Consider the following 21,534-nt stretch of genomic DNA (forward strand, 5'->3'; position numbering starts at 1 on the left):
AATTTTATATCTATATTATTCTTTGATTTTAATTGAATTATATTTTCCAATCTTCAAGATAAATTTAATATATGTATTGTAAAAATTATAAATCAATGAATTATTATGTATATTTTTGTACTATGCAGATAAATATAATTTAATCCTAATTTGACCAATGAAATGAGACACAAGAAAAAGTGTCGTCTGCTGTAAATAAATATCTCTATTATGAAGTAAATAACCTTCAATTCTTACAGTTATACTCACCTTATGTTTATAATAAATTATATTACACATTTTTATTGTGTTATATCAAATTGTAATTGATTTTTACACATTTTTATTCGTAAATACATAGAGCAGAAGCTTTTATAAACTTACAAAATATATTGACAGAAATAACAAACTGAATCATAAATAAACTAGAAGTAATATTTTTATTTTTATTTAATAACATTTAAATATAAAATAAATTTCTTTAGGCGGGGTAAAGGTTTGTGGTTTAATTTTATATTACAGAAATATTTTAGAATTCAGTGTGTTGATGTTTTCTCTGTGTTAAGGAAGGAGACAGTTACCCGCCTTAACTACCCAACTACCCAACTACCACAAGACTGGGGGAGTTATAAGAGTCATGTGATGCACTTCATTACTCTACCAGACCGTCTTGTATTAGGTAAACCTGTTAATTGTATTATAGTTGTGTTTGGTGGTTAAATCATTAACTTGAAGCCATTTTATCCTCTTATATTATCTTAAGGTTAATTTTCTCTACTTTATATAGTTATTGGTATATTATCTATTATAAATTATCAACGTAGATATTCTTTTCTTGATATAAACGTAATTATTTATTAGTTATCTGTTAAACTTATTCGTGGATGTTTAATTGGTTGTTAGTGATTGGTGTATTGGTTCTGTGAGGTATAACGAGGTAGTACTGTAGTTCTTATTAGGAGTGCTCCCTAACTACCTTCTGTAGGATATATCACCATCAAAGATCAATGTTTTCTTATCCTGCAAAATGGAAAAATAATACACCAAGAATTTGTTTTGCTTAATGGTTGTGTTAGGTTAGGTTAGGTTAGGTTAGGTTGAAGTTATGGTTTTCTGATGGTTTTTAAAATTGCTGAAGAATTTTTATGTCATCAATCTATATACAGTACAGGAGACGTGGTCAAGGTCCCTCTGTCTGCCATGTTTAAACGGTTCTTTCAGGGATGGTAAAAATTTTTATTTATCCTTATTGGGATAAAAACGAATATTAACAGGGCAACTTGACCTAACCTAACCTAACCTAACCTATTCTATTAATGCCTAGAAGAAAATTGATTCCTAACTAAAAAAAAGAATCCTGGTGGTAATGGTAAAAAACATCTAAATACCTATTGGGATATAAATGAATATTAACCCACTTTCTATTATAGGAGATTAACATACAAGATATATAACTGTTAGGTTTGGTAGGTTAGTTTGGTTGATTTAACAATGATGAATTATAAAATATACCATTGTCTGGTACTTAAGGAATGTTAACAGTTTCCTGTAGTTTCCGAGATGGATTGTCGATAATTTATTGTACCAAACCTAACCTAACCTAAGATACTAAAATTGTATTGTACTTTAATATTCTAAAATGAAAGAAAAAGTAATAGCACACAACAGCTTCTGTTATTATGAGCCATTTTAGCAAAAATATTCTATAATGGAGAATTTTTTTTCCTAACTTTCAAATATTAGTAAAAGTTTGGAGAAATTGCAACTTCCTTACTTTTGTTTTTCTGAATTTTCATATTGAAGACGAACAATGGTAGACCCACCATCTCTTTGCGTCACCATTAATGTGTTGTATCGGACGTTAATGCTTACGTTCCTCACTTGCGAAGAACTGACAGCAAGGACCGACCATTTTTGTATAAACTATATTTACTTGACAAAAACTAAATGAAAACCAAAGATAGAAAGGCGGAATTCCTTCTCCTTTTATTTGGTTATATGAAAGGTAAGAAACAAGTTTTCATCGATTGAATTTTTGTCATAAGTTGCTGCATCTCACGAGTCAGTGCTCTAAACTGTTACCAAAAGGTTTATTGAAGAAAAATTATTTTGGTAATATTTAAGGAAAAGGTTCAGGATTATCCAGCCACCTATTGAAAAATATTTTTTAAACCAAACTCATTTTTACCTCAAGACTGAAGCAAATTAAATTGAGAAACAGCATTTTTTGGATTCAGGTTTTGGTGCTAGCATAGCATGTGGTCTAACCTAACCTAACCGTATCTTATCTAACCTAAATAACTTGTAGACTGCACGCAATAGTAGCGCCCAGGTTTTTCCTTCATTTTACTTGTTGATAAACTAAGCTTAATAACTAACTTAGCCCCCAAAAAAAGAATTTGCCAAACTCGGTGAAACTTCTTGACAAAATTAAACAATGGTGTACAGTGGAGTCTCCCAGCAACACGAGTTAAGGACCGCCAGGGCCAGTCTTACCACATAGACGCGTTACAGTGTACAGTAGTTATTGAGAGATCACATTTGCACGGTTAGATAAATCTCATTGGAGTAAATTTAAGTTATGTATTGTTTCATCACTGAGAATTCTATGTATGAGGATTTTGACTTTTATGAAATAGGTAAAAATACTGTAGTACATTACTCTGTATTGTATTTCTCTAAAAGTTTATGACAAATTTTGGTAATATCAAGTATGATATTTGTTAAGTTATTGGTTAATACAGGTTTGTGATGGGTATGATTTTTCCTTCTATAAACTGTACTGCAAAAGTTATTAAGTTGATTGATTTAATTAAGTTATTATGTGTTAGAGGTGTGAAGAGTTTCCTCCATGAAGGTTGATGATGGTAAATAAACCATCACGGTCTACTTAATCACTAATGAACTTAACATTCATCAGAGGTCTTTTTAATTTCAGTGTCTGGCAGCAACGCTCTGAGGAATATAACAGCTTTGCCAGAGACTTGAACAATGCTGTATACTAAGTAATTGATGCCATGTTTGTGTGTTAGCCACTGTGAGGTGCATCAAGGCTGATTGCTCTCTCCCATTACTTAATTATTTCTGGAATTTATTTTTAGTTTTTGTTGAGCACCCAGGTAGTGAAGATCCAGCCTTCTCATGTACAGTAGTTGTAAAGCAAGAGGCTTGAAGACAGGAGTCCCTCAGCAGGAGTACATTGGGCACAAATAGTACTGTATAATGAAGTGATGTCTCCCTTAGCTGGAACAATTGGTGCAGAGCACTTCCGGGAATGAGAGGTTTCTGGGTAACGAAACAACTTTCAAAGCCGTAAAAAATCCTTTTTCCTCTGAATTTTCCTGAATTATCCGGGTACCAGGAAGATTTTCTCGGAAGTTCCAGAAATTGCACGTTACACCATCTCGAACCGGAAAGAAATCCCCCAGCCCCAAAAATTTTCCGGGTACCGTAATTTTCCCGATATTGGAATTTTTTTCGGAATATCCGGAAAATGTGCTCCTCAGAAAATCTTAACCAAAGCCAGAATTTTCTGGAAAATTCCGGCTTTGGGAACGATTTTCCCCCAAATTTCAATTCTGGTTAAGAGGATTTCCGGCTAATGGAGATATTGTACTGTATTACTACAGTATATAGTTTTATGGGACCTAGAAACTGTTGTTCATCTACTTTTCAGTGATAGACATAAGCACAGTAATTGTTTATAAATTGTACAGTACTGGATACAAATGGATAAGGAGAACAGCTTATCATGAAAAGTTGATGGAGATTTAGCCACTGGCTGCTTGAGAATGAGAAGGCCGAGATCTGTACAAATTGGTATCATTGAAATGAAGAGAACATAAAAAACATGAAATTTAAATTTGATTGTTTTTGGTTTTTCTACAAAAATGTTCTCATTAGATTTTATTTTCAGGAGTTTAGGTAGAGATAGTGATTAGAGATTTTTTTATATGACTTGGAATCTGCCGTTTCTCATGACATGAGATTACAACTTATCTATCCAGTTTTATAGACAAGAAAGGAAATGTTAGATTACTGTTAAGAGTTTCTTGAAGGCAAACAAGGTTTTTAATTCGTCAACCGGGACTTACTCCAAGGTCTTTTATCCAGGAGGGATCACAAGGGGATACTCAGCTACTTTGTATTGCATCCATTGAAGCCACAAAGAGCTGTTTGCTAATTTGAGCTCACAGTATGTTATTGATTCTGAGGCAGGATCTCCTGACTCAGCTAGAACTCCTATTACTAGAGGGTAGCTATGATGAGCCCCTGAGAGCTGTGAGTCTTATATTCATGCATCCCAAGACCTACAAAGGCTATAAATAGGCCTCAGGCATGATTGTTTTTCATTCCCCAATTGCTCTTCCTGTTGATGGAATGTCTCAGTCGGCTCTGTGAGTTTGGATGTAAAATGGTGATGAGGGAGCACAGTACAGTACTTATTTGAGCTTAGAGTTGTTGTCATGTATTATTATGTATTGTACTGGATATAGCTACAGGTATAGGTATTAATTATGTTGCCAGTAACTTGTATTACTTTGTCCCTAGGTATTGTAATAATGTGATTAATCTGTTGATTTACTGTGCTTTCTTTAATGCTAGACCAAGAATTGATGTTAAGTTGGTCTAGGTGAAGGGACATGGTCTGGTTATCTAAGTGACTGTGTTGCTTAGACTTTCATCTTACTCTGGTTGCCAGCTTGGCAGTGGTTGGGTCCCTAGTTAGCCTATACTACACTACTTTACATTCTATACTCTGTAGACTTTTTAAAACCAGCCCACAACTGTTCATGGTGTTGGCATTATGGAGTCATCATGAAAATTGGCCTATGTTGCTGTCTCATGAGAGACTGTATACCTGTATGATGTACACAGTATGTTTGTTATATACTGTAGTACAAGCTGTGAGCATTGTATTAAATTCAAAATTTATACAGTATACATTCGTGCATTAAACTGAATAGCTATCATTTAGATGAAACTTTACTGTACAGGTACAGAATATTGTCCTTGAAGGGACGACAATTTGGTTGACATAATCTGTTACATAAATTGAAATATAGTACATACAAGACTTATTGAAAATTTTTCTTCACAATGATACCATTTTTTGTAAGATTTTTCTTATTTATAGATAAGAATTGGATGTTAATGCCAGAATAATTATGTATTGGTGACAGTAAAGTTGTGATGGATTGTGTATCTGCATGTGCTTCTGAGAAATGGTGGTACTCGATTAATGTTCAGTTACAAAGGCTTCCTGAACAAAGACATAGAACTCTTGTTTATCTTCCATGATGTTGCATGATCTTCACTACAGTAGTGAGTCTATGAGCACTTGTGTGTCATTAACTGTGAAGTTTTCTCTTTATTTCTGGGGGACACAGTAACTACCAGAAACTGTCATACACACAGAAAACATTTTATAAACAGCTGTTTCTTGTAGATTTAGTTCATGAAAATTTTGTAAATGAAATGGCTGATACTGTAACTCATTTGAAACTAATACATGATTCATAATACAGTACAAAAGTTACAAATATGGATACACTGTAATACCTATTAAATCGAAGGAAAAAATGAACTTGGTAAATAACATTAAAATGAATAATGGACAACTGCATATACAATACTACCACACCTGACTTTATTTATTACCAGTGATCATTTTGAGTTAGTCTTGTGTTGCTATATAATCTCAATATGGAGACAAGTGTAGATAGTTTATTGTCAGATTCTAGTTCAGTGTTGTAGAAGAATGTGACATTTGTTGTGACGCATCATTGGCCACCTCAGTATCAGTGGGAAAGACTACCTCACCTCATGCAGCATGCCCACACTGCACCTTGATGTATTAGCCATAGTTTGTATGGTTAATCTCATCAGTTTATAGTCTACAAGTTATTCTCTATGTAGCTACAGTTTAAACCAAGGAAGAGAATGTAGTATACATAGCTTCTTGAAATACTGAATTATTGTGTATTAATTTATACTGCTGTTGATAAGTCATTCTCTTTGTACGGTTACCCACTTAAGTCTTGTTGCCTCTCCCGCTGCTTCACGAACCCCAAGATTCAGACTCATGAACCCGAAGCAGTAGACACTGATGCATTGTCCTGTCCATAAATGCTTCGGATTCACAGTCTGAATCCCCGGGGATTGGTGGCTCAGGAGGAGACGCGACATGACTTATGTGGGTGACGGTACAGTTTAAAGGAGACAAGAGAGTGTTTGCATCTTTGTGAAATACAGAACTGTTGTGTAAGATTTAGAAACAAACTGTGCTGTACAAGTGAAGAATTGGATGTTACCAGAAATTAATTTGAGAAACAAGGAGATTCAATGTTTCATGTGTGAAAGATGTGTCATTTACTCAGTGATGTATAGTGTGGTTACCAAGGAAGGGATTTGTGGATGAACAGAATATGTGATTGGATCAGATGGAATGGGCTTCAGTACTGTATAATGGAGAGTGCGGGTGAGGTATGACGGAGAAATGGATCCTTGAGAGGAGGTGTAAAGATGGATGCTTATAGAGATTTCTAGTAACTGCAAATACTGTACAGGTATGCAGAGAATATTTGTTGTAGCTGATCTTACACAAAGCATCAACCATTTTTGAAGAATAAGGGAAAGTATTGTAATGACTAGGTACGATGTCTCACTCATCCTGTTAATGTTTTCTTTCCACCAGTATGGAAGGTCGGACAGAAACGATGATGAATCTTCGAGTTGGGCAGACAGGCGTTGGCAGGGTTGCCGCCGGGGATGATGGGGTCGTGGTCAGTGGGGAGACCTCCATCGGGGGTCCTCCCTCCCCGACGGGTCTACGCTACACCTCGGACAAACACCCCAAGCTGGCCCTGGCGAACATCAACATGCTGCAGAAAAGACGAGAATTGTGTGATGTTGTACTCATAGTTGGAGGCCGCAAGATATTTGCTCACAGGTTTGTATCGCCATCGCATTCTAGTGCTTTATTAAGTTTATTACCTGCAGAATGAGATGGAACTAGTATAGTGATACATTACTTATTTATTGGTTATTTCTCAATTTTATTTTATCAAGTTTCAAAATTATTGACAATTTTCTAAATGAAGCTATGATAGTGACCTTGATTATATTTTACAAGGCTATATGTTACAGGTGTACAAGATATCTGGCACTTGGCACTTGTTAGTTCCTGACCTTAAGCTGTGAATGTTTGTAATACAGTACTCCTTTTGAGGGGCTGTGGTGCACCTGAGAAGTATTACTGTACTTATCAGTAGGTGAGGTCCAGCGGGTAATGTTGAAGTATTAGACACTGAGGATGATACACAGGTTACTTAGTTTCAGGCTCAACTATGACATAGGATTCAAGGATTAATCCCATATTTTATAAGAAAGAGCACAGTTCATACAGAAACAATTACACTTCTACTTTGGATGAAAACATTAAGAAATATTCCACATCGGTAGCATAATGTTTTGTATTGTAAGTTTTAGGATTACATATTTTTATTTCTTTGGCAATTTATTTCACAAAACTCCCTTTATTTCTCCTATTCAGAGTGATCTTATCTGCATGCAGCCCATATTTCCATGCAATGTTTACATCTGAGCTTCTTGAGGCAAGACAGACTGAGGTGCCCATTCGTGATATTGATGAGCATGCAGTAGACTTGCTGGTCAATTTCTGTTACACTTCAGAAATCACCATAGAAGAGTCCAATGTACAAACACTACTTCCTGCAGGTAAACACTTGTGACGTACTCCTGAATATATGACTAAATGTTTTATTACCATGTAGAGAGAAAAGCACACAGAGATCTTAAATTTTACACCCGACCAGAGAATGTTGTACCAAGTGAGCTGAAGATAAACAATAACAAAAATTTTCCTTACTTGATTTTGCTTATAGTGATATTTTTTATTGATTGATCCATTCAGTTATGTGTGGAAGGTGAGTACTGCATCAGAGTAGGTGGGTGGGTGGGTGGTGAGTGTGTAAAAGAGGAATTTAAAACAACAGAGGCATTGATTACTTTAGTAAGTTGTTGGCTGTAATACACCGTGCTCTTGTACCAGATAATTCAAAATCTAGAAAATCTTCATAGTGCTTTAATATTATTATCCCTTACCTGGTGGCCATCAGCAGTTGACATTTCATGTTTCTTGCATTCCGTTTTTATGCACCTGTATGCAGAGTATTAAACTTCAACTTAGAAAATTGTATGTTATGTTGTTAACCTCGTATACGCCCAGGTATAGAAAATTAAATCAAATGATGACGTACACATGTCAAATATGAACACAGTTGTAACTTAGAAATTTTTATATTATGTGGTTTATTCACATAATTATATCCCCAGTTAATTAGTGAACCTTCTTAAATTCCAATTCCTAGAGAAAAGTATACACATATCCTTTTTTCACCCATTAACCCTCATTATTTGGCACAAGTGAACTACACTGTATGTAGTTTGCTAATTCTATAATGGGCTCCTGCCAACTCAACTATTTTTGTTCACATCAAGTTTGTATTACAATAAATATGTGGTGCTCACATCCTGATTGTTTTGGTTGCTAATTAATCCCTTCAGTACGATGTCTTCTTATCTATTTTATTCTGGCTACTGCCAAACGATTTTATTCATGTGGGGACGTTCCATCTCATAGTCAAGGGGTTAAACAAAACTTCGCTGCTTCTATAAGATATAGATTGAAACATTCAAAATCTGTATGTTCATAAATGCCCCTTTTGTGAAGGAACCTCTAACTTAGAACATGAATTCATCCTCCTCTCATCCTATTGTAACGTTAGTTTTTTCATCTGGCTAGTGCTAGACTATTACATCCAGTTGATGAAACCCCGTCAGTATTGTTAAAGTAATATCATGCATTGTAATCTGTCCCAACTGATAAACACTTGCCATCTTCACACCCAGCTCCCCCACCCCACTCTCCCTCACACACAGTAAGATGTCTACCCTCACATATCTCTCTCCTTTCCTTCCCTCTTACTAGCATATGCTTCGAATTCACACTTCAGAGTTCAGGGTTCACAACCCTCAGGGAGAGAGAGGATTGGCAACGCTAGGTGGTAAACGTGGGGGTGGAGCCAACTGTACTGTACACACTTACCTCAGAGTTATATTCTCCCCTCCCCCACAGCGTGTTTACTGCAGATGCAAGAGATACAAGATGTATGTTGTGAGTTCCTCAAGCAACAGTTGCATCCCTCTAACTGCCTTGGGATCCGTGCATTCGCTGACACCCACTCCTGCAGGGACCTCCTCCGGATAGCTGATAAGTTCACCCAACATAACTTCCAAGAGGTGAGAATTTTCTATATATAAACAACAACAAAAATAATCCTGAATGATGGCAGGGAAATACATAACTGGCTAGAGTTGTTATAAAGCATAAAGGATTATATTTTAAGGTTAAGGAATAATAAAGTGAAAATTTTATTGCTCTTGGGTTCAAAATGGATAGTTACAAAAGTGTGTTTATGTATTTTTATTTATTTATTTTTATACTTTTGGCAGAGAGGTTTTGGGGGATGGTTTTGTAGTGGACTAAACCAGATTTAATATTGCGTGACCTTACTGTAGAATGGGAACATCATAGCAGAATATGCCCCCAATTGCAACCTTGAGAGATTATGTTATGGAAATTGAAAGAAGAATCTGTGTTATTCATAATATTGGCTGGTCTATGACATAATAAGGAAAGATTAATAAACATGAGAAAATAAAAAAAAATATTCAAATGTCTACCTTGATTTTACAGGTAATGGAAAGTGAAGAATTTATGGAATTACCTGTGAATCAGTTAATGGATATTATCTCAAGTGATGAGCTCAATGTCCGGTCAGAGGAGCAAGTGTTCAGTGCTGTCATGGCCTGGGTGAAATATAATGTCACAGAGAGAAGACCTTATCTTGCACAGGTAAGTTGTGTTGAGGGGAGTTATATATTTTGTTTCAGTTCAATACACACTTGGTAATGATGTGTATGAATGTATTATGTGAGTTATATTGTGGTAAGTTCACTAGGAGAGCAATATGTAAATCACATTATTAGATGAGAAATTCCATATATCTTAGAGTCACACTATTGGATAAACTTATACTACAGACAGGCTGGGGGGTTAACATTGTAGAATATTGATATTATAATTCTTGTGTTGCCTCAGTCAATATATCCTTTCAGGTTTTGGAACATGTTCGACTACCACTGCTCAGTCCAAAGTTCCTAGTGGGCACCGTTGGCTCTGATCTTCTCATAAAGAGTGACGAGGTAAGTTACATGTGCTACTGTTTTCATGCTTTTGACATAAAGGATTTTGTCTGATTTCCTCATGGAGTTATGACCCGGTCTTGCCAGCCATTCCCACCCTGTGAGTTGGTGTTAGGAAGGGCATCCAGCCATAAAACTTTGCTTCAACATGCCTGATGGTAATTGGATCATCAGAGCTCTATTCATCCTTTGGTCTCTGCTGGATTTTCAGGGCTGTCAAACAGAACCCTAAACACTACAATCACGAAGAACTATTTGTTGATGAATTTGAAGCAAACAGGCATAAGTCAGTCATTTGTCTACTATGATGAGATGTATCAAGTAACACATGTATATGGAGCAAGTAACATGATCACTAGATTAGGATATAAGTACCTCTGGCAGTATGCCCTTCAAGTAGATGTGAACAAAACTATATATAAAGTGTGTGGACAGACATTTGACCACACACCCCAACACTACACTTTAGACTGTGAGAAAATAGAACCTTTTTGGCACAGGTACAAACATAATGTGTGTACAATGGCACAGCACTCTGTCTCTGATGGCAAGATAATTGATATATTAAAACTGTATCCACATTTTGTACCGAGTAGGTGAGTAAATACCGGTGTTTATCTCTGTTGTTCATTTCTAGGCTTGTCGTGATCTGGTTGATGAAGCAAAAAATTATCTCCTGTTGCCTCAAGAGCGGCCCCTCATGCAGGGTCCTCGCACCAGGCCAAGAAAGCCAATTAAAACCGGGGAGGTCCTTTTTGCAGGTAAGATGATGGGGTTACGTGAGTTTTTATCGTAAGTCTTTGGAATTTAGAAAAACTTTTCATCTTAAATTGGATAAAGTATTCACTTATTTGTCAAGCTTCAAGTAAGATAGACATAAAGTCATATTAGGTTCATATGGTCTTTCCAGGACTCATTATTCATTTTCTTGCCATCAAGTTATGTGTCATTTGACTTGTGATATATTGGACTCAGAACTCCCCCCCCCGAGCTGTTGTTCCTGCCATCTCCTTTAATACACAGGTTCAATTTGCTTATTTGTGTTTTATGGCTTCAGCAGTTTGTGGGGCTTCACGTTTTTGGTAGTTATAAGCGACATACTGAATCCTTGACCAGGTAGTCTAGCATTCTTGTCTGGTCGTTATATTTTGGTGGTTTGGAAAAAATACTAAATAATGATCCTATAGAAATCCTCTTTTATGTGAAACGGTTGTGTATGTTTTAGATTGGATAAGTGAAATAGATTTGAAAAATGAACTAAGAGTAATTCAGAGGAGTTAAAATTTTCGAATAGTCCTTGTGATGATTCTCTTCGGTCTTTTGCAATAGAATTGTTGTATGCAGCACTTAGCAGATACACAGATTCACAATTACATAACAGTATTGGGGAGAAACAAATTAAATCAGAAGAGTCAGTACAGCACGTGCCATCATATTTTACATATTTGTAATCACCATGTTTTATTTATTTACTTTTCAGTCGGCGGATGGTGTAGTGGAGATGCCATAGCCTCTGTTGAGAGGTTCGAGCCCACAACCTGTGAGTGGCGCATGGTAGCACCCATGAGTAAGAGGCGCTGTGGGGTGGGTGTGGCTGTGTTGTCCGACCTGCTCTACGCTGTGGGGGGACATGATGGACAGTCTTACCTTAATAGTGTTGAGAGGTGAGTTCCCAGTCATTTAATTTAGACACCTCAAGGATAAATACGAAATTAAGTACAGTAAGGGTTTATTAAGGGAAAAAGTTGCCCTTGTTAGAACAGTTTGGAGAGTGAATATAGTATATGTAAGAATAAGGTGTTAATGAGTGTTTGACATGATAGAATGAGGAGTTAATGGGTGACACAAGGTATTTGTAGATGATTTTTTGTGTGTGTGTGTGTGTGTGTGTGTGTTTGGGAGCCCTGTTGATATAAACTGCAGATAACATATAAAGAATAGAATAATGTACTGTATGCTAGATATATATAAATTTTAAAATGTTTAGTGATATCTGTATGGTTGCTGGCAAAAAATGAAATTATAATAAAAATAACATTCTTTCGTGCAGGTACGACCCACAAACTAACCAGTGGCTGTGTGAGGTGGCCCCAACAAGCACCTGCCGTACCAGCGTGGGTGTGGCGGTGTTGGACGGGTATCTGTATGCTGTTGGCGGACAAGATGGTGTGTCTTGTCTTAATGTGGTGGAAAGGTGAGTTGATAAAGAATCTATTTGTCCTTACTGTTCCTGTAATAATCTTGACTACCTATCATATACATCCAGTGGTGTTATATGCTAGGTTGGAGACAGTCTATATGTTATGGGAAGGACAAGGGAGGGAGGTCTACTCTAATTGGGTGGCATGAAGGCTCTATTTTTTTAATGGACACCCTTCAGAGATGAGCTAGCCAGAGGAGTGAGATATTGTCGGTAAGATAAAAGATACACTGACAACAATAATTATACAGGATGCTGGTAGGATTATTTAGCTGTAAATTAAAGAAATATTTTAGTGTGCTGTAATTTGGGTTTGTTTTTTCTTAAAGGTATGACCCCCAGAGTAACCGGTGGACAAAGGTTGCATCCATGAACACAAGACGATTAGGAGTGGCTGTCGCTGTTCTTGGTGGATTTCTGTATGCTGTAGGGGGATCAGATGGCCAGAGTCCTCTTAACACAGGTATTATTAGAAGATGGAAAATTTTGTAAGCAATGTGTGTGTGTGTGTGTGTGTGTTGTGCAGCATACTATGTGGCTGTTCATGTGCTCAAAACCCATAATTGAATTTCTAGAATACGAGGTCTTAGATTCACTGATTAATGTTCCACTCTTGCCACTCTCCTTGATCTTCTCTGACTATCACCAATAGTCCATAAACTAGATTCACTAAGTCCAAGGGCAGGCTTAATATCAGCTGGACATTCACCTCTCTCATAATATTTGAGTATTGTACACCCATCTTAACCTCAGTGGTGATGGCCCTGACGCTTAGCAGTGTCATCTTTTCATTAGCTCGAGAATGACTAGACCACGTTAGATGATCAATATTACCCATATGTATTTGTAATAGTTGGCCTCTGTATGTGTCGGCAAAGGTCCCTTCATCCAAACAGTACTGTTTTCACGACTGCAGTGTGTTTCATCCTCAAAAGGAGACTTAAGATTAGAACGTTAGAATACTTAGCTTTATTCGGCCTATCAGTAACCTCTAATATATTTATTATACCAGGAAATATTGACCATTTTAATTTCAGTCGAGCGCTACGACCCAAAGATGAACAAGTGGGCGATGATGCCGGCAATGAGTACTCGTCGGAAACACCTAGGCTGCGCAGTGTACAACAATATGATCTATGCCGTTGGTGGGAGGGACGACTGTACCGAACTGTCCAGTGCCGAGCGTTATAACCCCCACACCAACCAGTGGAGTCCTATTGTTGCGATGACATCAAGACGAAGTGGAGTAAGTCATGATAATTGTCCTGTTTTTTCTCTCTTCGTGTCTGTGTTCTCAGTCAAGTCATCATATTGTTTAAATCTTTTGTTACTTCATATCCTGTTATTTAACCTGTTGTTTTTTTCAAATTGATTACAGTAGTTATTATTATTTAGTCTTTAATTGATTATGGATGAAAGTATTTATTATATCATGTTGAAAATAAAGATAAAACAGCAATTATCTTCAGCTCGTCGTGAAAGCATTACCGTAACAGTAAGTGGAAAGAATTTTGATTTTTTCACAGCCAGACCATGGAGGATCAGTTATTCATATATTGACAGTTTGTTTTATTTTTTATTCATACCTTTTTTTTTAGGTTAATGTATGTGCTATTATGTATGATCTTTTGTTGTTTTATTTTTATTTATACTGTACTTTTTTGTAAGTTGGCATTTGTGCTATTTTGAATGAGCTTTTGTCAGTTTGTATATACAGTACAGTGGTCCCTCGATTAATGAGCACAATTGGTTCCACAGAATCAGACGTTAACTGTAGCTATTATTTCAATGGGATATTGGTTCTAACTCACAGAAAAGTATACATACAAATTATTATATGCCAGTAATAGAATTAATAAAACATTAAATATAAACTAATTACAGTACTGTACTGTACAGTAATATATAAAAAACAATAGAATATTGTATTTTAATTTACTTTGAGGTGTGTATGTCGTATTCCCGGCGCCTTTGTTTACATAGCGGCAGCACAAACAGCTGATTGTAGACAGTCGTTGATGACATGCCACATTCTTTACAGAGTGCATTAAATTTCTGCACTGTATATTATCAATATGTTAACTAAATTTCAGAATGACCAATAATTTTAATATAAAAAATGCAAAAATGTTCAAGAGCACAACATTCTTGATATTTACTCCACTGGAAACGAATGTAAGCATAAAACCGATTACTGTATTGGCGGACTAGCCGATCAGCTGATGCACACACCAAGGCGTGTTTCTCGTAAGGCTGTAGTTAATAGAAGCTGTACTCGTTAATAGAACTGAAAATCCTTATGGGAGCTAATTCATTAACCAAAATCTCGTAAATTGAACCGCTCGTTGATGGAGGGATAACTGTATGTACTTTTTTCTAGGTTGGTGTATGTGATTTTCTATGTCTTTGGTTTTGCAGGTTGGCTTAGCGGTAGTCAATGGAATGCTGTACGCTGTCGGTGGTTTTGACGGAACGACCTACCTCAAAACCATCGAGGTGTACGACCCAGATCAGAACCACTGGCGGTTGTGTGGCTCCATGAACTACCGTCGCTTGGGCGGTGGCGTAGGCGTCGTCAAGCTTCCACACAACGAGGCCCATCTCTGGTGATTAAACGAAGGGCTAGAATTCTGGCTTGGGGTAACTGTCAGTGGAAAATTAGGTATTGGAAATAGTGGACTTTAAGGTATCAGAGTTATTGGAAAGGAGTACAATACAGTAGTGTGTTTCAGATGTTGTTACTGTAATCATGTTAATAAGTGTATATTTAATATGGTAATTAACCTATAATGCATCATAACCTATCAAATAATAATAAGAAACTGACTAAGCAACTTTTGTGTGTGTATACATAGTTAATACTATATAAGAAGTATTATACACGTGAAAGTTGTTTCGATATTACTGTAGGCGAGTATTAACTACAAGTCGGTGATGCAAAAAACAAACAAAAACACAAGGTTCGAGTTGTGTGTGTGTAGATTATGATGGTTGAGTTCAGGAAAGGAAGAGTAAGATTAGTAAAAACAACTAAATTTCTCTGATAACCAGGAAGATCGACAGACTCCCAGATTTTATGCTAGAATTCTGCCTGTTCATATCACAGACTAACAAACATATGACGAAAACAATAATTAGTATAATGTGGACCAGAAATCGTGGACCATGGAGCATCGTCCACGGCCAAATCCTTATAACTCACCCTAAGATCACAACAAAGATTATATTTTAAGTTATCCAAATGTCTGGTGTTGTGAGCTTGGATGTATCGTACAAGCACTCAGCGTTATGTGAGGGATTTATGATAGATGACCATTACAAGTCAGTGATTATATTGTAACATGACCTGAATATCGAGGGCTGTATTGATTTAATTTCAAGTTCATGATTTGAGCTCAATAACAGCCAATAATATGGCTTTATTTGAAAATTTATTTTATTATAATGAAATTTTATTTAATTTTTATACAGTAAGGCCCTTCCATCCTTTCATTTAAATCAATATTTTTTCTACTTATTTTATAGTTTTCATCTAGTTAAGGAAGTAAAGGATAAATAAAACTCATCAATTGTACCGTTGTCCCTCTTAAGAGTTTTCCATTGTCTTGGGGATGAATGTGCCAATCTTTCCTATTGAGTGAGAGTAGAGACCAGTTGCAACCTTATTTCATCATAAATTGAAAAACAAAAATTAACAAAAGCATTTCTTCCCATTTATGAAAACCTGTGGAAGTTGTCAGGTGATTTTCTCGAGTATTAATGCTGGGTGGACGGTATGGTTGTGACGAGAGTGCTGAAGGGGCGGAGCTGACCTTTTTGTGGGTGATAGTTGATCTCTGCCGTATATTCCTTGGGTTTTTGTTCATGTGTCTCTATACTGTTGGCCCACTAGTATACAGCAGGGTGGCTTATGTGGAACCTGTGCCATAGTCATTGTAGATTTTTAGTTATCTGTGATGGGACACTGCCTTCCTTCACACATTCATAATTAACACCTTTATTATTATTATTATTATTATTATTATTATTATTATTATTATTATTATTATTTGTGTTTCTCCTGCCACATTACCATTAGTACTTCCAGTTCATTTTATTTTTCATTACTTCTTTCTTCATTTTATTGCCTTTGGTGAAATATAAACTAAGTCTTGTAAAGTTGCACTTGCTGTCACTGTCCTTTTCTCATATGTCACTGAAAAGAAAATCCACGCTGGCTTATTTTATACGCACGTTAATGGGGGATTTCCTGTCTTAGAAATAATGGATTATTCTATTATTTGTATCTCTGTCTTTTCCTCCCCTTCAACACCCCGCACCTACTGCCCCAGAACTATTTTTCCTCGCACAAACGGCCATCAGACAGTTCAACATCCTCGTTTCACTAAGAGGCAGTCAATTAAAAGATCGATTTATTCTGAATGGTTTATTTTATCTCGGTATTGAATAAGAATCTCAGACGCAGTAGTTTTATTATTAGTATCTCCTGTGTTGTTGGTTACATATACATACATCTCCATCATAGCTGCCGGGCGTATATATGCTTGCTTTCATTTCTTCCATTTCTTTTTTTTTTTTTAATTTAGGTTTTAGTTGTACTGTTTGTCACAATTGTTGATGTGATTTTTAACATTTAAAGCATCTTTTAATTGTTTTCCATCTTTTATTTGTGTTTTGCTACAGTATATTTTTAAGTACTCTTTATAACTGTCATCCCTTCTCTGTGTAGGTTATGAGGTGTTTCTTTGTGTGTAAGTTCATTTTCATACCTTGTCTGGGCTTCATCCATCCCCACGGTCCTTTCTTAATAACTATTGCTAATATATTCTCCAGGTCCATAAACATCACAAACTCTAGTTTCTGCTTTTCAGTAAATTTTAGAGGATGAGATATTCACAGGGCTGTGTTCATTTATAATTCCCCCATACTAGAATGTTACTTTTTCTGTTTCATTTACCCTCTGTGTATCCACCCTGCTGTATATATATATCTCCAATATTTACTTCTGTTTGTGATGGAAGCTTCACTCTTTTACTCCTTTAACTAGCACCCATCCAGTTCCTTGGAGAGTCAAACTCATGAATCTGAAGCATTTAAGGACAGAATAATGAATCGGTCTCCTGCTTCGGGTTCATGAGTATGAATCTTGGGGTTGGTGGTTCAGGAGGAGAGGCAATCGGACTTTTGTATTTGACTGTACATTATCTTCCTCTCATCCTCAAACTACTGTACCTGTACTTCAGAATCATCTCATTCCTTTCAGTCATTAGGTTCATCACTTCCAAAAGGTATTTACTCTACTCAAGTCACCTGAAGGTCTGAGTGAGGAGCAGATACCGTTAAATACCTTTCTGAGTAAGACGATACAAACACTAGACCTTAATGTTGGTGAGCTGAACATGCTACTTATGTTCAATACATTTTTACACACTGGACTATAGTGGCTGAACACTGACCCGACACTTACCCAACACATAAGTATGATTACATCCCCAAACATTAACCACTTTTTATCGTAGAAGAACAGATAGTTTTAATTATGGAATATGAGAATGAAGTTGTGAATTTGATTTTGGGGGGGACTTTACAATATATGGATAATGATACAATGTTTTCTCTGAGATACAGCAGAGAGGTGGGAGAAGTTCAGAAGGATTTGTTACTAGTATGGTACAGTACCTCATTTATTTCTTAGTAATATTGCTATCCCTATTACACCAATTTACTGAATGTATGATATATATTTACAAGGGTTCCATCATATACTGTATATCCCTCCAGGTAAATCACTTTTCAGGGTTCCTCTGATGTAGTTAATATGTCTTTTGAGTTACCATTTATACCAGAGGAGTTGTCTTGTTTGCATCATCCTCGTGCTTATAGGGGATTATCAGACAGATATTTACTCTTATGTTCCAAGTAATTGCAACTAAAAATATAAACTACGGTACAGTATATGTATGGGTATATAAATTTCATATTGTTCCCATTAAACCTATTAAAGATACTGAAAAATGACTCTACAGACCATTGATGTATTTAATAACTACTGTCGGAGTTACTGAACTGAAATTCCATATTAAAAATTATGATAATCTTTAACAGGATCTAAGTAGTATTAAAGTAACAACACAGTTATTGATGATATATGTTTATGAATACTTACCTGGTGTGAAGTAACATAAAGGGCAAGTAATTCAGAAGAGATCTTGTACAATGTTTTAAAGGGGAAGACTCAGGAGGATTTTTTTAATTATGTTCAGATGATATGCTTCTCTGGTCACAACAAAATATTCTGAAGCTTTACTCGGAGGTGCACAAAACGTTGGCCACATCTTGGATTTTACTCTCATTAAAATAAGCTCTTGGTTGGGTGATAAACATGTTATAATGAGGTGTACAATGTGTAGGGTTAATTAAACATGATAGTACTGCACAGGTAGTTTTGATTATTTAAATGTTTCAACGAATAAGAGTTAAGTTTCGCAAAGCATTCGTGGAAGAGGAAAGTTTGCCTTGTGTAAAGAAGAGCTGCGTTAATGTGAAAAGTAGTGTTTACTGTAGTGTATGTGCGTGCATTTTGATCTGTAGAATTGTGTTATTTTGTAGATGTTTTTTGCTCAATAATTAATAGTTGTCATTTTGCTGCCATGTGTTCCTTGCTACAGTAATGAAGGCTACAGGTACGTGAATTTGTAGAATGTCATAACTATAGGGACCATTGATGCTGGGTGGAAAAGTTGGGAGAACAATATTATGTAGAAACTTGGAGGGATGCCAAACTACATTTAATTACAATGTACAATGATGTACCATGCAGTCATTACATTATACAGGAAGAGAAGGAGAGTAATATGTACAGTAACTCTTGACTTATGATTCAGAAGAAAGTATTATTTCATCATATAATGCACTGGTAAGAGTATAAGTATGATGATTATAAGTCCTTGTCATGATACTCTCACAAGTTCATAATTATGTTTCATCCAGCTATTTTCCTCTTCTTTGTTTTGTGTTGTGTGCTCAATTAAATTATTTGTCAGAAAGATGGTAGCACACAGTATATACAGTACCTTATTGGTTAGTGTATTGTACATGCTTACTGCGCTTCTCTGCATTGGTATTGTTCCTCAAAAAGTCGTTTGTCAAGAGGAGAGTTACCTACCTGTATGCACAAATGCTCCTCTGAATATAATTGACTGTCATATGTAAAATGTCATCATTTTTTTGCATAGAAGCTGCAAGTAGACCAAAACGGGATGAAGTTTTACACAATGTATTAGTGAAGCATAAGATATGTTTTTTTGGATTGTTTAGTATAATGATTGGTTTGCAGATGGGGGTATATGTGCAGCACCAGCAGTTATAGTACAGTAGACTAATAATTATTCATATATTATCCAAGGTTAAGAAATAAAATACCATTATTTTGATATTTTTGGAGGTTCACAGTCATGTATGGTTTATCAAATAGTAAAGTAAAATGCCACAAATATGAAATTTTTTGGATAAGAGGCCTATTGTATATATAGAAATTTATATCAATACATAAATAAGTGCTAATATGAATAAATAACTACATACAGTACTATTTCATAAAGAACAACTAGCTATGATGAGAAATAGGTACTGCATACTCTCACACAGACAAGAGCAGAGAATGAAAAGTGCCAGAACAATTGCCGCAGAGCACTTCTGGGAATGAAAGATTTCTGGATAACATGGCGACTCTCAAAGCCTGAAAAACCCCCTCATCCCCAGAATTTTCCGTGTAACGAAAAATTTTATGAGAAGCTCCTGAGTGATGCAATATTTCATCTCTCAGAGCCGGAAAAAAATCCCTCATCCCCGGAATTTTCTGGGTAACAGAAAAATATTCACAGAAGTTCCAGAAATTCCACATTACATGTACATCATCTCTCGAACCTGGAAAAAATCCCCCATCCCTGAAATTTTTTTAGGTAATGGGAAAATTTTCTCAGAATTTTCCAGTTAATGTGCCCCTCGGAAACTCGTTCCCAAAGCCAGAAGTTTCTGGAAAATTCCGGCTTTGGGAACGATTTTCCGAGAAAATTTCAATTCCAGTTACAAGTACAGTAACAGAGAGTTCCGGGTTTGAGGGATTCCGGCTAACGGAGATATTACTTTAACATACAATGGTGGCTGTGTTTATAATGGACAGTCCTCTAGTGCTTAAGCTGACAAAAAATATAGTCGAGATATTTATGCTTCAGGCTTTTTATTTAACATTAAATATCCATTACTATACTGGAACTCAAAAATATGCAAAATAATGTCCAAAATTTCAGCTGAGTTGAGTGGAGATGCTGCTTGGTACTGTACTGTATTGGTAAAGTCTGAGGAGCCATCACTCAGTTGATTGTGTGAATCCTTGATTGATCTGAAAAGTGTCATTTTACACTTTGTTAACATTAATCAGAAAATTGAGCAAACTGTGATCTCGTGCTGTGCATATTATGGTATTATTGAAATTTTTTAATTATTTAATTTTTGATTGTTTTATTTGGGTTTTTGATAATGAAAATTGTGCCCTAACTGATACTCCAGGAATGTAACTAATTTTCCTCTCCCCTTAGTTCATTGGTTTGGTTATCCATAAGTAACCCAGGAGCATAACCCCTGAATAATGAAGCGTGTACTGTAAATAATTAGGAATTAACCAGAGTGTTATTTCCAGGTAAAATTAGCAGTTTTCATTATGGTAAATACTGTGTCGTTTATAACGTGTAAACCATTTTGGCTACTTCAGTTTTAATTAATTTAATGGGATATGCACGGTACAGTATTATGTGTTGCATTCACCACCTGAAGACTTGTGTATGATTCTTGGTTCAGACAAATTTGGCAGTTTTTCTTGCAGGTTTTTATGTTACAAGACACCCAGTAATATGAAGCCTCCTATTCACATGCCCAGGTTAGCAAACATACTGCTTGGGGATCCATATTTGTGTATCTTGCAATCCAGACAGCCAAATTAATGAGGCCTCGCTTCATGTGCAGGTCGTTGAACAGGTCAGAATTGGGCTGTGTTCAGTATCACTCAA

At 36.0% G+C, this 21,534-nt stretch overlaps 1 protein-coding gene across 2 annotated transcripts; it reads left to right on the forward strand.

Moving 5' to 3' along the window:
• Window positions 1-514: 514 nt before the first annotated feature.
• On the forward strand, window positions 515-18,905 carry LOC121868594 (kelch-like protein diablo). 2 transcript variants are annotated; one of them, XM_042369377.1, is made up of 13 exons: window positions 515-658; window positions 2,918-2,984; window positions 6,677-6,931; window positions 7,535-7,719; window positions 9,140-9,303; window positions 9,761-9,919; window positions 10,183-10,269; window positions 10,907-11,030; window positions 11,750-11,933; window positions 12,320-12,463; window positions 12,799-12,932; window positions 13,507-13,715; window positions 14,888-18,905. In XM_042369377.1, exons 2-13 carry the CDS (start codon window positions 2,971-2,973, stop codon window positions 15,077-15,079), a joined length of 1,851 nt encoding a protein of 616 aa, XP_042225311.1. In that variant the 5' UTR covers window positions 515-658; window positions 2,918-2,970; the 3' UTR covers window positions 15,080-18,905. The 2 variants fall into 2 exon arrangements, with proteins under 2 accessions (XP_042225311.1, XP_042225320.1); XM_042369386.1 differs by lacking the exon at window positions 2,918-2,984.
• The last annotated feature ends 2,629 nt before the right edge of the window (window positions 18,906-21,534 follow it).

The sequence above is a fragment of the Homarus americanus genome, unplaced genomic scaffold (genome assembly GCF_018991925.1).
Source record: "Homarus americanus isolate GMGI-L3 unplaced genomic scaffold, GMGI_Hamer_2.0 scaffold32583, whole genome shotgun sequence".
Lineage (NCBI taxonomy): Eukaryota > Metazoa > Arthropoda > Malacostraca > Decapoda > Nephropidae > Homarus > Homarus americanus.

Excerpts from the sequence above, each read along its gene's own strand:
- LOC121868594 (XM_042369377.1), top strand. Across the intron at positions 11,031-11,749 it reads CGGGGAGGTCCTTTTTGCAG|TCGGCGGATGGTGTAGTGGA; the intron begins GTAAGATGATGG and ends TTTACTTTTCAG. Across the intron at positions 13,716-14,887 it reads TGACATCAAGACGAAGTGGA|GTTGGCTTAGCGGTAGTCAA; the intron begins GTAAGTCATGAT and ends TTGGTTTTGCAG.